General features: G+C 39.0%; 1 protein-coding gene across 1 annotated transcript in view; it reads left to right on the top strand.

Annotated features, from left to right (window-relative positions):
- Positions 1 to 1,663: 1,663 nt before the first annotated feature.
- ywhaba (tyrosine 3-monooxygenase/tryptophan 5-monooxygenase activation protein, beta polypeptide a) overlaps positions 1,664 to 23,770 on the top strand; it is a 26,493-nt gene continuing 4,386 nt past the window's right edge. Inside the window, exons 1-6 of the mRNA XM_023276027.3 lie at positions 1,664 to 1,821; positions 7,875 to 8,035; positions 10,623 to 10,763; positions 15,932 to 16,055; positions 20,243 to 20,406; positions 20,791 to 20,886. Coding sequence (XP_023131795.1) covers positions 7,883 to 8,035; positions 10,623 to 10,763; positions 15,932 to 16,055; positions 20,243 to 20,406; positions 20,791 to 20,886 — 678 coding nt within the window. The 5' untranslated portion in view covers positions 1,664 to 1,821; positions 7,875 to 7,882. The remainder of the gene's footprint in view (positions 1,822 to 7,874; positions 8,036 to 10,622; positions 10,764 to 15,931; positions 16,056 to 20,242; positions 20,407 to 20,790; positions 20,887 to 23,770) is intronic.

Raw genomic sequence — 23,770 nt, 5'->3', positions numbered from 1 at the left:
CATGCTAACTATAAGGAATTTCCTACTGTTGCAGTGGCATTGCCATTAATAATAGCAGTAATTTGCTCCATTTTCTGTTCCCCAGATGCTGAAATAGCATGAAGACTCTTGTGTTCACTCTAATAGCCAGCAGCAGCAGAACACTTGTGCTTTGCTAGTGTGTTCGTCATTTGAAGCAGCTCTAAAAACTAAATAAACCTGGTGAACCGTGGGGCCGCTGCTTATTCTGAATGACTCACCTGGATGCAGAGGACAGCGAGGGTGCAGGATTTGGTAAATGTTTTTTTTAGTTCAACGGCTATTGGTTCCTCAGCTTCTGATTCAGAAATTCTGACTAGGTGCAGTGCAGTGTAGTGTAGGAGGATATTTAGTTGAGTGGGGGTACAACGGGAAGGACAGTCGTGAGCATCTTCATATCTCACAGCTTTTATTTTAAGGCATCAAAACACAGAAAAATGTGTTTTCACCTTGTGGGGCCTTTAAAAAAGAAAAGCACAATTTAGAAAATTTAATGACTAATCAAAAGATATTGGAGTGGGATGTGGTTGACTGCATGTGTCAATAAATAATAAACAAACAAACAAATAAATAAATAAATAGTAAAAATAATAATAATAAGTAATTGTAGGCATCTAATCAATAACTGACGAGAGACTTTAAGAGGATCATATAATAATAAGAAGAACTATTGTGATGATTATTATTATTATTATTATTATTATTATTATTATTATTAGAAGTAGTAGTAGTGCTAGTAGAAGTAGTACCAGTAATTGTTGTATTAGTATTAGTATTATTATGGAGGACCTTTCAAAGTGTTTCCAAAGGCAGGAAAATAAAACATACAAGTATAAAACCATCAAAATGAAAGGGTAAAATTAACACATACCACTGCGTAAAAATAAAAACAACAAACAAGAAAAGTTGCTTAAAAGCGAAATATATTTGAAATATTAAAAATATAACATAGAAGGTCAGATATAGCTGGAAACGGGAGCACGAAGGGCCTTAAAAGTAATACAATCTTTACATTTATCCTAAAACATATTGAGAGCCAGTGTAAAACAATATTTCTTGGTTCTAGTTTAAGCAAGTAAAAAGCTTGTTTAAATAATCCAACCATAAAGAAATAAAAGCGTGTAAAATGGTCTCAGTGTTTACTAATGTGGGTGGTCTTCTTCAGCTTTTCTTTCTGGACAAACCTGGGTTCCTTTGCCCCTAGTTTAGAGGTTGTTCAAAAAAAATGTTATATCAAGCAATGAATTTGGTGTATAAATAAGAGATTCTCAACAGTTGTTGTAATTTATGTTTATTGTGGCTTTTTAAAATGAATTTTGTCTGATTAGACCCCTAAATCTATCAGGAAATCTAAAATGCATCGTGGAGAAGAAGTGACTTCATTGTGTGCTTCATGGTTTGCAGTGGCCGTGTAGGTGGTGTGGTGGGAGAAACAGACCTGCTTGTTATAAAGTATAAAAATCAGTGCAACCCACACAGCGCTGTGTCAGCTGACACGATGGTGAACTAAGATACGGCAGCAGCGGCCTCGTGGAGACAGTTGCCACGGAGACCGGCGCACGTCATCCTGTAGCGGTTGCCATGGTCCTCCTGACGTCAAAGCCCCTCGCAAGATGCTTAGGAAACCCCCTGGCGCGGTTGCCCTGGATACTGGCGGGGGGAGGGGTGGGGCTTAGAGGAAGCGGAAGTGTCAGAGCAGGCGGAAGTGGTACTGCCCTGAATACCCTGAACAGCGAGCGGAGGACGGCTGACAAACTCCCATCGTTCACAGAATAAAATCGGGATTCCCTGTACGCTCAAAATGTGAGTTCGCTTGCATATCACTCGATTATTGCCTTATGCACACTGTTAGCTGAGGGTTTCGGGGGGAACAGCAGCCCTAGCGGTGGCCCCATTGCCTGCCGCTGCGGCGGAAGGTGCCTATTGTGGTTTGGGGCTGGGTGCGAGGGATTTAGGCCGAGAATGCGGCCAGATATCGAGAAATAACCCGCAGATTGTCCAGGCGGAGGGTTGGCGGTGCGTTCAGTGCAGGCGGTGCGGCATAGATTTTTTAATTTTCACGGCTCGGTCTCCGGTCGATACATGCGTGGTGCGGTGGTGGCCGTGTTGGGAGGGAGAAGCAGCCCCAAAGTTTGGCCATTTTGACAGCTTAGCAGCCGAGCCCCGACCGTCACGATAGCAGCCCAGACATTTTTAGCAGCTAGCGCTAGGTACGCGGCATGGCGAATGACATAAGACTAGTACTTAGCTGCTGGATGTAACGGGACAAATACGTGGCTTCATTATTTCCCCGAATAGACTGTCGACAGAAGTAGCGCGATGGTGGATTGTCTTTAGCGGAGCTCTGTCATGGCGTAGTGAAGCGACATGGAAGCTAACACACCCTCCATATTTCCCGGGAGTTTCCCCCACAAATGCGACTTCGCTATTAAAAAACGTTTTCCCGTCGGTGTAGCTGAACTCACGGGTGACAGACAACAGTGACTCAGAGCAGAAGCCGCATTTAAGACTCTAGGTAATTCTGCTGTCGGTTCGGTGTCGGCTCACCGCCATTAGGACTGAACTGGGTCATGTCCCGTTAGCCGCTAAAGCTAACGGCTAGCGGCCGTGCTGTGACGGTCCGTTAGCATGCATGCTAGCTGCTGGTAATCTATCTCTCCATCTTAAAATTCCGCAGGGGAATGCGACAAGGAGGGCGTAGCTGTTAGCAGGCCGACTCAGTGCTGCAACCTCAATATTCCTCCCCTCGGGTTGTTGTTTTTTTCGTATTTTCTTCGACGTGTGTGTCAAACAAGCGGTTGCAGAGGCGACGGTTTTTAAGCTGTCGGGTGTATGTCGTTCTGCTGTGGAAGATGGAGCCCCCCGTTTTTTTTTCTCTTTTTTTAAACGATGCGAATAAGCCTGTTAACCTTAATAGTTAGCTTGGCGGTTGAATAAGAGAAGAGCTTTGCAAATGTAGTGTGTCGGTGGCGTGAGAGGTGGTTGTAGCCGATCGACTGGGCCGAGTTGGATCAATTTTAACCGATGTGTGGGTCGTTATGGCGGCTAACTAACGCGTCATTAAAGCGCTTGTAGCCGCGATGAGCGGCATTTTGCCTCATGCTAAATGCTAACCCGGGGATGCTAATATTCCACTCATAGCGCGGCTGTAAAAATACAAAATATACACAAACGATTCGATAATAAAATAACGCACAGCCGCTCTCCTTTAAACCAAATTAAAGTTGAAAAAAGCTGCTCGTCGGAAGTGAAACCCGTTAAATCATTGCCACATGTTTAGATGATTGATTTAATATAAACTGTAACATAGTTCCGCAGCAGCATACACTATATTTCTAGGTTAAGATGTACGAATATCATGTAGTTAGGTGTAATATAATAATATCACCTAACATAAATCTCCTTGCACCAATACCTGACTGTTTACTACAATAATTCAATCTGATTGAAAGAGGCTGCTAAGAAAAAGCCCTTACTTATACCAATTTAAAAACATTTCTGTTAGTATCACATTTTTATTTAATTGATTAATCATCCAGTGTGTGAAATGTTAGAAAAATGGTAGCTAATTGGATACATTTATCGATATTGCTAGTTTCGTTTAGCCATGTCCAAATATTCAGATCTTCACTATGCTGTCATGTCAGCAAATCATTGCATTGAAGAGACCTACATAAACTAAACATTTGGCATTGTTCTGTTGAAATTATTAGTTGTCCAACAAGTTACTGGATTTCCTGATGGTTGATCAGTGATTAAGTGTTAAATTAGACAAATACAGTAATGGTTGGCTTAGCTTATTTAAAATATTTGTTTGAGCTAAGGAATTGCTCACATAAATGTCACGTTTCATATATTAGTTTCATTATTTGTATAACTATTGGGGTGTTTTACAGCAAAATCAGTCTGTTGATGTAATATGCTTGATTAGCAAGCTATATTGTATAGTGTATTACAGCTTTTTATTGAATTCCCTCTTAAAACAAATATTATTTGACTATGTTTTGATGCTGGTGGTGGGGATTTGGACAATACGAAACAATCAGATTTCCCTTATGTCAACATCCAACTCAACAAAACAATGATGTCTTTTTTTTCCTTCAATTAGTGTCTTGATAATGGACAGAATGGGTTTCTGAATTTATAATGCTTTCATTGCCTAATGCTTTCACCATTTTGTTTTTTGGAAAACTAATGGAACCACACTCAGTATCAGCAGATAATTGATTTTTACTTTTCAGCCCTTGAATCAGCACTCGATGTGCGGTATTGGTGCACTCCCAGCTGAGAGGCTATTAATTACTCTGTAGAACCATAGGAGGCGCATAAGAGTGGCAGCGTGATCGCAGTGTAGTTTCTAGATTTGTCACGTGTTTTTTCACTCAGGTGTGAGGTCCGCTGTCATACTTTATCTTCACACATATTCCAACACAGTCATTTATTAAATATATGTGAATGTTCTGAAAGATTTTACAAATATATATAATGAAAACAATGCCATCATAACCAAACTGTGCATCTTTATCGTAACTTGTGATATATATTTAATAAACGACTGTGTTGGAAAATGTGTGAAGATAAAGTATGACAGCGGACCTCACACCTGAGTGAAAAAACACGTGACAAATCTAGAAACTACACTGCGATCACGGATATATATATATATATATATATATATATATATATATATATATATATATATATATATATATATATATATATATATATATATATATATATACATACATAAATAAATATAGATTTATTGTAGGTCTGTTTGTATAATAACTTTTTTTTAATGCCTATAAAAAGGTATTCACTATTTGAATACTGCATTTTTTTTGGATGTTTTTAAATCACCTTTTTCTTGGCAATGAAATTAGTGGAGGTTGAGCTAATTGAACTTGACAAACTGATCTATAATGGAATATGCAATATGTTTCAGTGGTTAAAACATCTGAATTGACTTTAATGCAGTCTAGCAAATCAGATACCTTCATGACACTGATGCAAAATTCATACAATTCAAAAGTAGTCCTGCTTATGGATTTACTGAATCACCCGCAATGACATATTATAACCAGACAAAACTACACAGTACGGCAAAGTGTCAGGGGTTTGGCAAACTTAAATACTTCAAATGTTGTCATATTGCCCAGCCCGAGTGAATTTAGGTTAGAACTAGTTATTGATTTATCAGCATTTATTAGTAACTCACAACCATAAACAAGTAAACAATGAAATCTGCAGACACAAAGTAAAAGATAACAGCCAATTCTCAACTGAACAGCCACTTGTACATGTAAAGAGTACTTCCTGACTTCCTGAGTACACCACCATTAAATGGGGAGGGGTATTCATTGCCTTGAAAGCCTTGGTGCCATCTGGTGGTCTTGAGATAAACTCCATTATGTGCATTTTATATTCATAACACATCCAGTGTTTTCCAACTAAGGAGGAAAGAAAAAATAACACCTTTAAACATTGAATGGGTCATTTCTGGGCCACAGTGTTTCTTCAGTCAGGTGAAGAGTGCAATAAATTCTCCAACACTTCAGGTAGCCTTGGCAATGAGGTCAGAACAATCATAAAGAAGCTTCCATTGCCAAGATGAAAAGATACGGTGCAGGATTTGAGCTGCATTAATGCCTGCGGTGAAATCGTTGAGAATTGAAAAGAAAATTTCAATTCAAAGTTTTGTTAATTGGCATTTCATTTACAGATAATTAATAACCTTAACTGTAGGGAGACTGATCACGCTCACTGTCAGGCGGCGTCACCCTCTTTAAGACCCATTCGGAGCCAGGAAAATCCCTCTGCATATGGTGATTCTTGTCAGGTGCTTTTCCAGTTGCAACTTAAGAGCAGAGTTGGCCTACAGAAATCAGCCACTGCTGGGGAAACAAAATCACACATTACATCGTCTAACTGGAAGAATAATTACCAAAAGTGTGGATTTTTTACTCCAAGGGCTTAAATGACTGGGTAGATATATCGTTAAGCAGTGGAAGAACTTCAAGAAATGGTTGTACGTGGCCAGGAGTAGTTATCAGGAATTTATGGCAGTAAATTTAAAATGAATTAAATTGCGTCTCTCCCCATGAAGCAGAGATCTGATTCAAAAAGCTACTTGACGTTTCTATGTGCTGTTGTTGCTGCCGAAGGTTTGTCTGCTATAAATTTACTCAAAGAGGTCCAATGCAGATGTTCGATTTGTCATCTAAGTCTAATTGCATCTGCTGGAAGTCATTGCTAAAAAAAAAAAAAAAAACATGCAAAGATTCAGAAGGAAGAATGTGTTTTTAGGCAGCTTGTCTACTACTTTGCTCTTTTCTCTTCAGCGAACGATAAAAATAGATTTGGTAGACTAAATGGAGTTTATTCAGATATGTGAGCTTGTTTTTTAGGTTTCATTCTTAATATACCAGCAATATAATAATATTCAATAATGCTTTTTGAATTGGATGGATGGATAGATAGATAGACATAGATAGAATATTCAGTAATGCTTTTTGAATTGGATTAGAATTCTGTCTGAAATAACCCCACCAAGAATGGAGACTAGGACTACAATTAATGATTACTTTCAGTTTTGATTAATTCATTTTTCGATTAATTCATTTTATGTTTAGGCCTATAAAATGTCAAAAAATGTGAATCTGTGTTTCCCAAAGCCCAAGATGCCTTCTTGAAGTGTCGTGTTTCATCCACTCCCCAAAGATATTCATTTTGTTGTCACAGAGGAGAAAGGAAACTAGAAAGTAATGAAATTTAAGAACCTGGAGTTTAATTTTTGTGGAAAATGGCTGCCGATTACCGTAATTGACAGTTAATCAATTAATTGCCACAGTTCTATTAAAAAAAAAAAAAAAAAAAAAGTGTTCAGAGTTAAATCTACTGAAAGTTGCCACTAAATTGAATCTAGTGACCCTGATGCATTTGACCAAGGGAAAAAAAAAAAAAAACATACTCTGCTTGTAGTATTTATCCTAGCTCTTTTGCCCTCCATAGGGAAACACTCTTGTCACCCCTTGCTTCCACAGGAAGGTCGAAGGTCAGGTAAGTTGCAATGATGCTCGCACTCAGCAGGGTGGTATTTGGATTTCCCTGTGGTGGAAGGGTGGCTAAACTGGAAAGGTATTAAACTTGCATCATGGAGGGTAAAACTGGTGTCTGGTGTGTATGTATGAACATTTCTCCTATGGTGTAATGGTGTTTTTTTTTTTTTTTTTTTTTTTTTTAGTTTAACCGTTTAAATGTATAAAAATGGGATTTAACAGTTGTACAGACTGAAAACGTAGCCGATTGTGAGGAGTTTGTAGTGCGATGTGTAGACATGAGAGAGAGAGAGAAGCAAGGCTGTGGCCTACTTAAACCTACAGATTCATCTGGAGAGCAGGAAGCCCTCAGGGATGAAATAACGGAGAGCAGCCATTTCACTGGAATCAGGTTTTTGACATTTTATTAAGTGCTGTTAAGTGTATGCCAGCACATTTGGCGCTTTCTTTTACCTTTTGATTAGGTTTTTGCCTAAGCAGAAAAGGTTTATCATCATCATTATGCATGTTACAAGGAAGGCACTCACACGCACTCTAGTGGCTCTTCTTCCTGTTATTCCTTTCTTCAACGTGGTCTACTTATATCATTGGCCCTAGAGATTTCCACTCCTCTATTTCACACACTCACACTTGTCTTTCTATCATGTTTATTGTCCCTGTATTGTTCTGCTGCCTGCCTTTTCTATCTTTTTTTTGTTTTTTTTTTGCCTGTTCTAGCTGGTGGATGGAAAGCCTCGGTGCTGATGTTTAAATACTCACTCGGTCTTCTCTGTGCTCCTGTTCTTCTTCACCGTACAGACTAAAAGATGGATAAGTGCGAACTGGTGCAGAAAGCCAAGCTGGCAGAGCAGGCTGAGCGCTACGATGACATGGCGGCTGCCATGAAGTCCGTGACGGAGCAGGGCGTGGAGCTCAGCAATGAGGAACGCAACCTGCTCTCTGTTGCCTACAAGAACGTGGTACGAAATCCATCTAATGAGTCAGGTTTTCCTGTTTTTTTTTTTTTCTTCTGCCCTGCACAGATCATCTGCAGAGGCTCTGGTACAGCTGACTGTAGAGTGTACCTTTGGTTCAGTTGAGTGTAGAACTCATGGTTCAATATGTTGACTTTTTGTTGGGCTGAAAATAGCACAAAATGTGTAGCAAAGCTTTGACCATTCTTTGGTTTTTACTTCTAGTTTCCCATATGTGTTGCTACCACATGTAAAGAGTAGAGTTTTAAGACAAACTAATTTTAACATGCAAATTTTCTCCGTAGAACTGTGTTTTCATGAAGATAATACATTTAAGACCTTATTTTAGTTTACATTTACACTACTGTTCAAAAGTTTGGGGTCACTTAGAAATGTACTCATTTTTGAAAGAAAAGCATTTAATAATCATAAATCGAGTCTAGACATTGTTAATGTGGTAAATGACTATTCTAGCTGGAAACGGCTGCTTTTTATTGGAATATCTCCCTAAGGGTACAGAGGAACATTTCCAGCAACCATCACTCCTGTGTTCTAATGCTACATTGTGTTAGCTAATGGTGTTGAAATGCTAATTGATGATTAGAAAACCCTTGTGAAATTATGTTAGCACATGAATCAAAGTGTGAATTTTCATTGAAAACATGAAATTGTCTGGGTGACCCCAAACTTTTGAATGGTAGTGTAACTAAAGGCCGGCAATCAAACTAGCTGCTAAGCTAACAGCTGATCATGGGACCAAAAAAGGCTCTTCGGAAGTGGACAACATTAAAAAGTCGCTCGACTTTCTTTGAGAGGAAATCTCTGTCAGGATGTTATTAATAACAATAACCTGTGCACTGGTTCTTGTTATTAATTATTTCTTCCTTTAATGATTTGTTTTTTACATTTATTCATTCATATTATTAGTTCTGTTGTGTTTTGCTATTCTTAGGTCCTCTTGTCTTTGTCCTTTTGTATAAATGTAGGGTTAGGGTTTGTTATTATATTGTTATTATTGTTTATAAATAGTAGTATTTTGAAGAAACAGGAAGAATACATTTACCTTCATTTGTGTAAGGAGAAGGGGTGGGATTAGATTAGTTTTGACTTCTCCTTTTTGAGCAAATCATTGTCTTTTGCTGTTTGCTTATTTTTGTTGTTGAACTGTTCAAAATGAACTTACAAAAAAATCCAAAAAATCAATAATCTGAATAAATAGCTCAGTTTAAATGTAAATGTGGATAATACTGATGGATTTTACAGCGCAAAAAAAAAAAAAAATTCATGAAAGGACTTGAATGCTCAATAGGAAACTGCCAAAAAGGAGCAAGACAATTCTGAGTGTTCAACTCTGTGAAAGCATACATGAAAATGTGAAAAAAATCTGAAATGTATTGCTAAATAGGAAGCAAAATTAAAAAGAGGCGACATATCCTCTCTGAGTGTTATGACTGAATACACACCTAGCAAAGGACAGAGAGTTTCCCCAAAATTAAGAGATTAAGAGAATTCAGTTCGTGGTAAGTTTAGAAAATCTGTGTTCTCATATTTAGTCGCCATTTGTCGTCACAACAAATGTCACTGGAGGAAGGCAACCATTTACTCTTCATGATCTAAGAACAGGCAGACCAGTCCAACAGTCAAAGTGATATGAAAATTCACCATCATGCTTCACTCTCACTTTCCACCGCCCATTGATAGCAACAGCATTTATATCTTGCTCCGTTTTTCACACCTGTGGCTGTGTGGAACATCTCCTTCGGAAGCTAAAGCCTCTGTTCTTTCTCAAACGACTGCCAAATTTTTCAGGGGAAACATTTACTGTGGAAGTTCGGGGCAACAGGACACAATGTGTAGGCCGTAACATTTAACAGCTCACTGTAGATTATCCCAGCTCGGCATGCTAAAACGCCGTCTCATGTAATGCAGAGACTGTCGCTAGCTGGGCTGTTCGATTTTTCTGTTTTTCTGTTTATTTCCATGAAGGTTTTATAGTCTGTGAAGCAGAAATTATGTAAGAGCAGCCTCAGGTTTTCCAGCACTGCTGCTCTATTTATCATTGAGGGTTTTTTTTTTTTTAAAGCTTGCCAGCATTGAGTACTACTCAGTGTTTTTTTTATTTCGTTGTTTGCTTCAATATGAGCCGCAACCAGCAGGATGGAAAAAAAATCAATCCTTGCTTATGTTTAGTTTAGATACCAGAAATAGATCACGCTTGGCTCTCATGACAAGACTTTCATTGCATTGTCAGATGTTTTGGTGCTAATATAGGTTCTATGTTTGGTTTAAATACAAGGTTGATGGTAGATTAAAATGTAAGATCAAGGAAATATTAGCTATTAAAAATTTTTTATTTGTGGATGATTTTTTTATTATTTCAATTGCTCATTAACATTTCAGTATGATCAAGTTTTCCGTTATAATGAAGGAAATCTATAATATTTCATCATGCATGCAATGAAATTTAAATTTGATCAGCTGTGCAGGTCTAAAATTGACACCAAATGAGATACATTTGATGTCTCTTCTTTCAGCTGTGTATGTAAGAGGCTGTCTTTTAATGTCGGTTTTCCTTTGCTTGATTATCATTTAGGTGGGGGCCCGCCGTTCATCCTGGCGCGTCATCTCCAGCATCGAGCAGAAGACGGAGGGGAACGAGAAGAAACAGCAGATGGCCTGTGAATACCGCAAGAAGATCGAGACCGAACTCGAAGATATCTGCAAAGACGTGCTGGTACGGACAGGGATGGGGAAGGGCAGGCAGGGAGTGAGGAGGTGTGAAGAAAGAGAGAGAGAGAGTGAGAAAGAAGAACATGGATGGTTGGGATGGGTGGGACAGAAGGTATAAAGAGAAAAGAGAGAAAGATGGTGGCAGAAAGTGCTCTGTAGCCGATCCCTCCTGGCTGAGGAAAGAATAACCGTCACATGGTCGCACTTGGGGAGACTGTATTAAGGCTGCTGGCAGCTGTTGAAAGAGCTGTCAAACAAAGCTTTAATTTTCCTCTATTTTTCACCTCGTTACCCCTCTCTCTGCTTCATATCTGGTATTTGCTTGGTGCAGAGGCAAAGGAGCGCTTTACTGGAAAGGCCACAAGTTATGCGATCACCAGTGCTCTGAGGGGGGAAGGTGAACTGAGAGTATGTAGATTAAAAATGTTACAATTTTTTTTCTTTTGAGGTGGTATCTGTCAGTTGAGGCCTAAGAAAGGGTTCAGACCAAAAATAGTCCCATGTTTAGATGGGCGTGTTGTTATAGGTGCAGCATCCAGTAGTTTCATTTGTAGCCACTGTCCTGATGCAGAGTTAAACAAATGTTACTGTAAGTCACGTGCCTTGCTTGTTGGTGTTGCATAGTGTTGTTGAGCTAGAGTTCATTTTGCAATTTACAAATTCAAGTTTAAGATTGCATTTTGTTTTGAGAAACTTTTAAATTGGCGACAGAACGTAACTTTAACAGAGCCAACGAGGACACTGATGGCTGGATGTGAGGATTTAGTGCTGCTAAAGCTGGACATGGTGGGAGAAAGAGAAGCACAGTGAGCAGAACTGCTGGGACTCAAAGAAGAACAAGAAAACACTGTTAGTTAATCGTAGCACAGCAGAGTGATTTGTTTTGCAGAGCACTGAATCCGTAACAGCATCAGATCAACAGCGAGTGAAGCACAGGCTCAGTTTAGAGTCTTACTCATCTGCTCCAATGTGGACTGAAGAGAAGCTGTTCAAGTGTCGCGGTCCAATAACAATGTAGTTTTTAAACAAATAGAATTCAGACCTCATGAGCAACCCTCAACACTGTCAGGACCTGAAGAGTGCAGAGCAGAAATTGCTCAAGGTCAAACCAGACTCAAATTTTTTCGCGCATGACCAGACTTCTAATAATATCTTCAAGGTCAAACTGGAAGCCTCTGCAGTGATGTGGTGCTGTAGGAATGAAGGGAGGAAAGGATGGGTGGAGACATGCTGTCCTTAAAGCAGCAGGAAGGTTGGAAGGGAAAAAGCTGTGGTGCATCCACAGGACAGAAGCGTCCGAGACCTTGACCTAGAAGGGCTTACCGACTGATCAGAGCAGCAGTGAAGTTACATTCGTTCGCTTCCCCAGTGTGAATTATATTCGCTCCCTAAGCAAAAATAAAAGCTGAAAATGAGGCGTATTTGCTGCCAAGATACTACAGGGGAAGCGTGCGTTAGCAACTGCTGTGTTGGCTGGAAAGATCTGCTGCTAGCTTGAAATGAAAGACAACCAGAATGGTGCTGCAAACATTTAACCATCTGGTACCGACTAGTACATGGCAATAAGAAATGAGGGAAATGTTAGTGGATGGTGTCTTTTTTTTTTCCTTAAGTTTACAGCTCTGTTGATTGGTAAGAGGTGCTGCTTGGCCTCTGATTGGCTACTGCGTCAAAAGAGGTCACTGTAACAGCTACAAATCGACTCAGATGGATTTTTCAGGGCCAGTGTTCATTATTGGGAATGAAGAAATACAGAGATAAGAAAAATGCTGAAAATCAGCCAGGCAGATAATCAGTCGGTCCCAAGTAACAGCTGAAAAAACTGAGATTTTAAGTCTTGAAAGTCTGACTGGGTTTGCCAGAAATAGATGCGATGCTTGTTTTTGTCTAATCCAGTGACTTAAATACATGTGCAGTCGGTCCAATACTGATATAAATTAGTGCTGCTCATTGTTTAACAGTATTGTGTACAGCTGCTCCTATAAATTTGAAAGGAAAATCAACATTTTTCAGACTTTTCTTTCATGTTTAGCCTTTCAAAAATCCAACTAAGAATAAGAAATATCCTAAAATTGATGTCAGGTTTATCTTTCAGCTTTGTGTTGAAGTCATTCTCAAATATTAAATCATAATTTGACAACTGTTTGTTTATTGGCAGACAGCATGTGTAGCATATTCCTTTCTCTCTTTCTTCGAGACACAAATGAAAACACAGCAGCCTACGCTTAAATATTGGGAACAACTTAGAGCTTAACAAATATAACTGCCCCGTGGAGTAAAATAAATAACATTTTTCATAATAAAAACTGGAACAGAAGCTGCACAACTACACCAAGTTGAAATACTTCTGGTAGATGGAACAAAATGAACTGTAGATGACAGAACTTGCCACACAAAAAAAGGCTAATATACTGTTTTAAGTTGGCCAGCCTTGAGATTCTTCTGCATTTACTGGAAATAAAGACAATGAAGTGCACAGCAAGAAAAAGAAAACCCATAGCTAAGTTGCAGAGTGGTGGTTGAGTTGAATAACTGTCTGCCGTGGTGCTAGTCAGCTTTGGAAATCCTCATATTCCTTTGCATGACTAACCAGACTTTCTTACTTAAAAATGGATTAATTTGACCTGCAACATAACAGGAGAGTTAATTACCTAGAGATTAAATCACCAACACAGTTTAAAGGCGACATTCGGTGCATTAACACACAAACACTGAGCACAAGATTCAGTGACTGTGAACCTAAGCAGCTACTGCTACTGTAAATGCATGACATTCCTAAGACGCGTTACAGGAGTCAGCAGATTACAGCAGGCTTCTCCGAGGTCTAAATGTAATCACCGAAACAAAGCCGGTCTCAGTGAGGAGATGCTCAGGGGGAAAGTCGGAGCTGATCACATGATCTGGTTAAACCCTCTCTTTAAATGATCAGATGAGGTCAACCTCAGCAGTAGGAACAAGACTGATACACATGCTCTAAGTTAGTGACACCCCTGTCGGCAAAACCCTACTTATCTCCTTTTTGAATAAAAACCTAGTTAAGAGCACATTAATCATTTGGCCATAACGGCATCCAACTGAAAAGCCTCTGTTACTGTCAGGTCTTTTTCTACAGCAGGCTTGTTTCACAGAAATGTCATAAATCAGCGCATGAACCCAACAACCCACCGGCAGATTTGAAAAGCATGTTATCTTATTTTAAAAAATCAAAACTCCACCATTCATCAAAACCAGAAACTGTATAAACAAAGTATTGTTGGATTCCAACAACCCTTAAAATATTGATCATTTGTGCAAAAGCAAAAAATATCATAAAATCTGTTTCCTGGGGTACAGCCGTTTGAGTCTCGGCTGAACTGTAGACCTTGTTTACTTAGAAAAACGCTGTATGCGTTGACTTTCTTCAAATTTTGTAATTTTTAATTTCTTTTTTGTGATTGATGGTATTGTTACAGTTTTCTCTACTTCTAACCGTGGTTGGGCTGTTTCCATATTCATGTAGGACTTTGTACTGCAGTTGCAAATGAGCCCACATTGAGGCAAAATGTGACGGATGGTATACAAAGGTTTAATTGGCTTTACACTCTGATGGACGTCAAACACGGCAGTTGCTGACCTTAACTTTCATAATCAGAAGATATAAGTTTATTGGAGGCTCTAGATGTGTTGATGAACAGCAACGTTAACCACTTGAAACAGCAAAGCTATATCTATATATTGGTCTTTTCAAACATACTGAAAGAGGCTCTACTGACTTTACTAGAAAGGGTCAAAGAAAGTTAAGAAATGGTCACAACACTTTCTCTGAACTGATGTTAAGGACGTGTGGGTGTAGATGATTCCCAAAGCTTTTCAACCATCTTACAAGGGCTGAAGAAGGAGAAAACTGGCATCTAAATACTTTTAGCGACTGTCAAAAGGCTGCCTCCCTCCATGCCTTTACAGGGATGTCAAACTCATTTTAGTTCCAATTTGATCTCCAATGGGCCAGACCAGTTAAATCACAGCATAATAGCTGATAAATAACCACAACTCCAAATCTTGCCTTTGTTTTAGTGCAAAAAAGTACATTCTGAAAATTTTCACATTTAAGGAATTACCTTTTCACAAAACATTATGAACAACCTGATATTTTTGAAGAAAAATAAATTCAATTTCAACAACATTAGGCTTCAGTTCATCAGTTACACATTACAACTTTCAGATCACAGTTTATCTACAAAAAGGCACAGAACTTTTAGTCACACATATCTGGAACTGAATGATCTAGTATTTTACTTTTTGATCAAAACAAGGAAAAAACAAAAATTCTGAAAACGAGACACAAAATGACAAAAGCGAATAACAAAACGACAAAAAATGAGACAAAACAAAACAGGCAAAAAAATAGACAAAAAATTTAGAAAGCGACAAAAAATGGACAAACGACAAAAACAAGAAAAAATTTGCACATACAAGACAAAAAAACACAACGACAAAAACAGTACACAATTGTCAAAAGTCAGACAAAGGCAAAAAAAAAAAAATTCCAAAAATGAGACACAAAACAACAATGCGCAATCTAGTATTTTACTTTATGATCAAAACAATGTGTAATGATGTAGAAATAATTTAAATTTATGTTATACAAGTGTACAATTTGCAGTTAATGTCTTCTCTGTCATTTTTACACTTTACAGAGTTGTCCCACGGGCCAAATTTCACCCTCTGGTGGGCCGGTTTTGGCCCATGGGCCGCATGCTTGACACCCCAGCTCTAGAGTTTGAAGCCTACCACTGGTTAGCTCTGAATACCAGCAGCACGGTCATACATGTTGCTAAGTACACACCGAATCCCCACATTGTCACACAACAGGGAGCCTGCATTGTATGCCTCTTATAACCGTTGATCCTCTCATCTCTGTTGTATCATCTTAAGTGTGCAGAATGGGAGAGTCAGTTGTACGAGAGTGATTGAGGTTTAGGTGTTTCAGCTTTTGGCAGTGGTGTTTGTATTTATCACAGGTTTGGCGTTGGCAAAGGCTGCAGCACAAATATTAGTAAAAGCATGCATAATCAAGGTGTCAGTTTCCTTCTCCGCTGACAGGTTTCTTTATGTATAAATACAAATACAAAATCTGCTGTCCTGCCTCTTGTTTTCTGTTTGTAAACCCTTCTGGTCTTCTGTCTGTTTCAGGGTCTGCTCGACAAATATCTCATTCCCAATGCATCTCAGGCGGAGAGCAAGGTGTTCTACCTCAAAATGAAAGGAGACTACTTTAGATACCTGTCAGAGGTGGCCTGTGGGGACTCAAAGAAGAGTGAGTATCTGTGTTCGAGCCTCTAAACTTTTCTCATTCAGCTTTTTATCCTCATCTTGTTGTTATTCTGTTATCAATGCAGGAGAAACTACATTGTGTCTCATCATTTTTGATACTCTTGTCTTGCTCTGCTCAGTGATTTTGATGATCTAGAAATGACCCACGTAATCTGAGTGTTAACCTTTTCATTGCTCAAGCAAAAGTCAGTTGCTGTTTGAGGCAAATATTCCTCTTTAATTCACAGAACTTCAGTTAAGACTGTTTTTTATTACTCAAAGAAGTAGAAGCTTCCTTTGATTTAGTGTGTCAGTAATAATACAGATAACTAGTGGTTGAAACTGAGTCTGTAGTCAACCAAAGGAAATCTTGGTTGTCAGAAATCACACCTACTTTTCAACCAAACCATTGGTTGCGGTGGAAATATAATCACACCTGATCTCTAGATGATCTAAATCAGCCACAGTGCAGTCTAACTGCGAGCCTTATTAGCCTCAATGAATTCTAAGTCTCTGGAGTATCAATCATTACAATCTGTTTATTTTAAACTGAAATCAGAGCAGATCTGTCCATATTTCTGATTTGTGAAAATAAAATTATATCTGTTGGTGGTCCCAAGAACTATTTGGGAATAATATTTTTTTAGATCATGCCAAGCTGTTGACTCTTCTTTGGATGTCTTTTTGGCCATCAGTTTGAGAGAATCCAGCCACATCGACCACTTCTTTGACACAATGTCAGTTATTTTAAGCCCACTCAGAGTAAATGTTCAGTAACTAGCGCTCTCTATTACGTTGATTCAAATTTCTGAAGATGTGGGGTGCTTTTAGAACACCACATTTTTCACAGCTACACCTCAAAGGCTGCTGATGTAGAACTTTACTCCTTACAAAAGTAAGACTGGTGACAATTTGGTCAGATGACCAAGCACATCGACCAACCAATCAACGCCAACCCTAGTAGATACTTAAATTAAAAACATCCTTCGAAACCAGAGGTTCTTGTGGAGTTGTTTTTTAAACAGGCTACTTGACTGCAGATTTTACTTGTATAACCTATTTATTGAATGGCCAGTTGAAAATAGCATTTTAAAGGCTGAATGTAATAATTAAAAATAAATATTTGAACAAGCTCATCTGAAAATGCAGTCAGCAGTTACATCATGGCATAGATATTAGCTTAATGCTATCTATTAGTTTACTCATGTTAGCGACACTGAGTTGGCACTGGTCCCAATTAACTTAAGCTCCCGATATGCTACGTAACATTAGCTGGACATCAATATTTTGCGAATGTATGTTTAACTTGTAAAATCTATTATGAGTTATCTTAAGCTAAGAACTTTTCTCCGGTAAGTCGCTGCCCTATTTTCCAAGACGACACTCCTCTGACTCTCAGACCTGGTGTCTGGGTGCTTGATGTGACATCACTTTCAACTTTCTCGCAACTAATTAATGTCGTATTAACCTCCCAAAGAATAGATACTGAGACAGATAGTTATTTGTAGTTTACCTTAGTACTCACGAGTACCCGACCCAGTGCAGAACTCTGCTGTGAAGGTGGAGACATGCGGCGGTGGTGTATTTGCGACAATTAAAAAATTGTGTTGCTTTTGCTTTGTGTCAACGGGTTGGAATTGATGCTTAAAGAAAGAAACGGAGAAGTAGTTAAAGTTAAGACAAATATGGCAGAAAGGAGTTCGTGGGATCAGTCTCACATTTCCTATTACTAAGGCGTCACAAGTCGTTGACCTTATATTAAAAGTGTAGACTTTGAACACCTTTAAAGGTTCATGTAGAAACCATCCAGTGTCAGACGTCATTTAATTGTGCAGGTCTTTGATTCTTTATCTTTTGCTTAAGCTCCCGCTGTCAATGGTGCGACCGAGTTATTCGGACCGTTGCCAAGAGACAGTAGACCTTGTTGGCAACGCAATCAATCGTCTGACTGATCGTCATGGCGATAAGCCAGAGCAGTCATTGAATAGGAAATTGTGAAGAGATAATGAGAAACTTATGAAAGGACTAACTGTCCTCTATGGGGTTTACTGTTGGCAGGCTGACTCTGACTTGTACACCGAAGTCTATAATTACCAATGGATTTTTTAAAAAAGCCTCCTTAGTACCAGCGCTGTAGACCACGACTTTGATCCAGGCTATAAATAATTCAGAAAATAATTCCACTGATTGCAATGATGTTTAAAAACATTTCTTGACCTCTAGACAAAAGTTCTGACATTTACAGAGCACTAAATGTGGTTCTTGCATTCACATGTTCCTTACAGAGGAGTTGTTATTACCTTCAGGCCTAAAATTCAATTTGTTTAATGGTGTTTTCCGGGACTGCAGCTATATCGATTTTTTTTATTAATCGAGTATTCTATTGATTATTCTGGCAATTAATCAAGTAATCAGATTCCGTGCTTGGCGTTGCAGCATCAAAAGCGGAAGTGAGCATGCTGTGCAACAGAAATAACCGCCCTGGCGGAACACAGGCAGACATCTGTGGTGTACTGTACAAAAGTAGTATAGTACAGGGGTATAGTACATATAGTTTAGTACAGGGGTATTGTACATATATAGTATAGTACAGGGGTATTGTACATATAGTTTAGTACAGGGGTATTGTACATATATAGTATAGTACAGGGGTATAGTGCATATATAGTACAGGGGTATAGTACATATAGTTTAGTACAGGGGTATTGTACATATATAGTATAGTACAGGGGTATTGTACGTATAGTTTAGTACAGGGATATTGTAGTTATATAGTATAGTACAGGGGTATTCAAGTAAAACTAAAGTGATGGGAACCCATCATGCATTTAGTTGATGATACAGAAATCTGTTTTTATGTTAAGTCCGTTTAAACTGCTGGTACTGCAGCTGATAATTAAGAAAACCGATCAGTTCATTAGTATTGATTACAGAGAATATTCAGTCAATAACTTTAATTTCACAAATTAAAGTGATTTCCTTCATTATGAGACAGTGTCAGACCTCTGTGTACTTCTACTTCTACTTGTATATATTGTAAATAAAACTGCTGTAACAATGTAAATTTCCCCTGGAGTGGGGAGAAATAAAGAACTTTATCTTATCTTATCTTATCTTAATACAATATGTTTGAATATTTAATAGTTTTATTGTGCAGCTGTATGTTATCAATAATCAGCTGCATTGATCGGTAAAATAAATACATTAACGCACGTCTAACAGTTTCTCTAGCAGCATTTCTGTCTTACATCATTTCCAGTAGAAGCTTTAGGCCATCCTAACTTCTTATGTTCCTCATTGTTCTCCATTGAAACAACCTGTTCGTATTGGTTTGTTTTGTGCAGAAAACGAGTCAAATGATGATTAAATACTCCTGTTTATGTGACGAGTTTGAAGCAGAAAGTCTGAGTTAACAAAGAAAGTTGAACACCACCTTCATACCTGTTAACTCTGAGGTTTTAGTTGTTGTCGAACCGACTCGCTCAAATCAAATCAAATCAAATCAAATCAAATCAAATCAAATCAAATCAAATCAAATCAAACTTTATTTATATAGCACTTTTCATACAGTTAAAAATGCAACGCAAAGTGCTTTACAACATTAAAAACATTAAAAACAAGAAAACCCGTCCCTCCCTCCCTCCCTCCATATATACATATATGCACACAACTGCAGGAGCATGCACACGTACACATGTCCACACACACATACATACACACACACACCCATACATACACAGACACACACACGCCCACAGACACACACTCCCACCACTGCTAGTATGGAGACATGGCATGGCACCGACGATTGTGGAAAACGCCTCCAACTCCAATCAAAGAAAGTCTGACTGTCAAACTGCCTTTGTAGTTCAGCCTGTGATCTGTTAAACGCTAGAAAAGTTGCGCCGGTTAAAATAGAAGCGTCCCTGGTCTGTATAGGATGAAGCTTGGGTCCACCAGTTAGTGACCTGGGGTCTAAAATGCAGTGGATTAAACCGAGCGTCAATTCAGACAATTTTGCGTCAAGGAATTTTAGTAATCGAATTACTCGGAAAAACTCGAGAAATCCTTTCAGCCCTGGTGTTTTCTAACCAGATACCAGAAGCTGACGGCTATTGGAAACATGCTAACAAACTAGCATGCTGGGACTAGTGTGACTGTAAATGACTGGTGGTTGTTTGTGTGTTAAAGCCACGGTGGAGAACTCTCAGGAGGCCTACCAGCAAGCCTTCGACATCAGCAAGAAGGACATGCAGCCAACACACCCCATCCGGCTGGGCCTGGCCCTCAACTTCTCCGTCTTCTACTATGAAATCCTCAACTCGCCCGAGCAAGCCTGCACTCTGGCCAAGGCGGTGGGTGCACATGAACTTTGTTTACTCGTGTACGAAGACTGAATTTGAATGATCTTTGGTAATATGAGTTAGAGACGGGTGGCATCATCCTGAGCTCTCACTTCTGATGTCCTAATGCATCTAACAGCCATTTTCTGGACTTGACTGTTAAAAACATAAGATCCAGACATTGCCAGAAACTGGAGGCATTTTGGAGAAAAGCTGGTTTTTAAAAAGAGCCATTTATTTAGCAAGAATAAGCTTAAAAGACAAGTACATGTTGCTTTCTCTTATTTCTGAGTGTACAGAAGAGCAAACCTAGAAATGGATTTTAGCTGAGACCAACCTCGTGGTCGCGTGAATCCGCTTTGATAAGGATTTTTATTGGTGAATTTCTCCTTGCAGGCTTTCGACGAGGCAATTGCCGAGCTTGACACCTTGAACGAGGACTCCTACAAAGACAGCACGCTGATCATGCAGCTACTAAGGGACAACCTCACTGTGAGTATGCACTGTCAAACACTGTTTTGTATCATTAAAAAGTACCCAGAAACATCTGTATTTGCCGTCTTGTATCCTAAAGCGCAGCCAAAAATAGCTAGAAAATTTAGAGGATATTTCATAGCGGTTATAAGTAATGATTCCTTTGACTGCATGGAGCTACACAGAGGCACAAAGCCATGTTTATTTGAATTCCCATTGAGGATGGGTGCTAAAACGTAAGAATGCAAATTAGTTCATATCAGTAATAACTTCAGGCTGTCTCTGTCGTGCGCTCGACTTAAATCCCATTTCCTCTCAGAATATTTGTCGAACACTTGGCAAGGTTTTCCTCTTTCCTGTTTCCTCTGTGCAAATCTCATAAATTTTTAGTCACATTATCATAAGATAAACATGCAGCATAAATATAATAGTGTCATGACGCTGTTAAATATTAAACAAGAAAAGCACTCGGAGACCGTAGACCTCCACCAAGGCTGCTGAATCATATGATTTCCTGCAGATGAAATCTTTCAACAATTCATGGTCCACAGTGGGGGATTTGTAGTAGGATCGCAGCCATCTGATCCCCCGCAAGCAGCTGACGTAGTGTTCACTTGTCATAGTTACAGTGAGGCTGTCAATGATACAGAAATCTTTAACAAATCCGTGGATCCACACTATAAGTCGCATCACTGCCAAAATATAATCACTTGGTCTTTGTGTCATTTCTGACCTTCCCTGAAAAGTTCATCCAAATCCATTAGTCTGTTTATGAGTAATGTTACTAACAGACGGACAAACGTATCGCGAATGTCACATAACTCCTCCGCATTCCTTGACAGAGTAAATATGTGGACTGGGGTTATTTTCCATTTCATGAAGCAATTCGAGATCTATTATTACTCGAAGGAAGGCGGTGGAGTTACGTGACAATCGGCAGTGGTTTGTCTGTCTGTTGCCAACTTTACTCACAAACAGACCAACGGATTTGGACAAAATTTTCAGGGAAGGTCAGAAATGACACAAGGAAAAAGTGATTAGATTTTGACAGTGATGAGGCTTATAGTCTGGATCCATGGATTTGTTAAAAATTTCTGTTCAATTGCAAGATTGCAGCATGGTGTCACTGTAACTATGACAAGTGAACACCACATCAGCTGCCTGCTGACGATCATACCATTGCGATCCTACTACAAATCCACCACTGGACTTATCGGGACTTATCTGTCGGAAATCATACAAGGAGCAACTGATTAAATTGTGGGGGTGTTTCTGAGTCCCATCAATTCACGCCACCCGCTACACATTTAGGTCATGTGATTCGGTATCCATACATAATGCACACATACATAACACATGCCTGTGCTCAGCGCAAGGTCATTTTGTTTGTGGGTACATCTATATTAAATGGCCACATTCTATGGTGCCATGATTTCTGCCACAAATTTTTTCAAGATTTCAGCTGCCGGAAATGATACGACTGAGCAGTCTTGGTGGAGTACTGCACACTGAGTGCTTTTCTTTTTTTCTTTCTGTGTTTAACAGCTTACACGATCACATCACACAGAAATTGCTAGTAAATAACTTTGTTGTTAACTTGACAGGACTGAAACATTTAAAAGTTCCTTGTGGTTTCACACAGTGTCATTTATAGGCTCAGAGGTCAGAAATAGAAAAGTTTATCTTCATACTACAGATCCTAGGTCATGATTTATGTGTTTTCTGTCTTTTAGGTACTTAGATTTTAAAAGTGCTCTCTGACACAGTTTGGTTTCAGCCTCTTAGTCATCTGTAATTGTTATTATTGCTGAATTATTTGACAGAAACGCAAAATATGTTCAAGCTCAACTCCTGCTGTGCACCTGTTGCAGCACCTGCCCTTGTATTCCCCCTAAGCACAATTGGAAAAAAATAAATCCCCAGTTTCTAAACTAAAGCTGTATTTTTTGCCATGAAGGGCAAAAATTCCATTCTGAACATTTAACATGCTGTAATTCAAGTAGTCTAAGAGGAAACTACACTCGTGCACTTCCTCATGACTTCAGAAAATCTAACCAATGGAGCCGGTAGGCAATGGCTGATCAGATGAGATAGTCTGACTAGCAGCAGTGAAAGCAGGATGTGGTGGTGCAACGGCTTAGATGGAGGACTTTCACTCAGGGGTCAGAGTTTGAATCTTGGGTGAAACCACAAAGGAGTGTTTAGCTTTGGAGAGCATGTTGGTGTGTTTCTGTTTCCACATTTCTGCCAACCGCAGCTTTAATTCTTCACAAAACGTTCTTGAATGTAAAGTTAAATTAAAAAAAAAAAAAAAAAGACAGTCACTTCTTAACACTGCTGATGCTGCTGTTTAAAGTATTTTGAAAGTATTTTTGCATATTAGTAGACATTTATGGCTCTGGTGCAGTGTTTAAGTGATTGACTGGAAATCATAGACTGTATATGGAAACCAATGCCTTAAAACAGCCAGCAGGGGGCGAGTTCTTAGTTGCAAAAAGAATTCCAATGTATAGAAGTGTACATAAACTGACCTGACTTCTCACTTGATTTGTTACCTCAGTAAACACTTTATGGTCTCCATTGCTAGTTTCAAGTCTCCTTTAACAGAACACGGTGGTCGTTTTATAAATTCTGATTCAGTTTGAGGAAAATAAACGAGGAAGGAAGTTGTTTTAGGGCGTCATCATTTATGAGTGTACATAATATCCTTTATGTCTCAGATCCGCCTCGTACATACCATCTCCAACTAATTCCATTAATTAGTCGGCATAATCAGTGATGTAGATGCAGGAAAAACAATATTTTTCATAGACACCTAACTCATTTTAGTTCAGGGGCCACATTCAGCCCAATTTGATCTCCAGTGGGCCAGACCAGTAAAATCACAGCATAATAACCTATA

This window comes from Amphiprion ocellaris, chromosome 5 (assembly GCF_022539595.1).
Source record: "Amphiprion ocellaris isolate individual 3 ecotype Okinawa chromosome 5, ASM2253959v1, whole genome shotgun sequence".
In the NCBI taxonomy this organism is placed as follows: domain Eukaryota; kingdom Metazoa; phylum Chordata; class Actinopteri; family Pomacentridae; genus Amphiprion; species Amphiprion ocellaris.
This window is presented reverse-complemented; position numbering and strand designations above follow the sequence as displayed.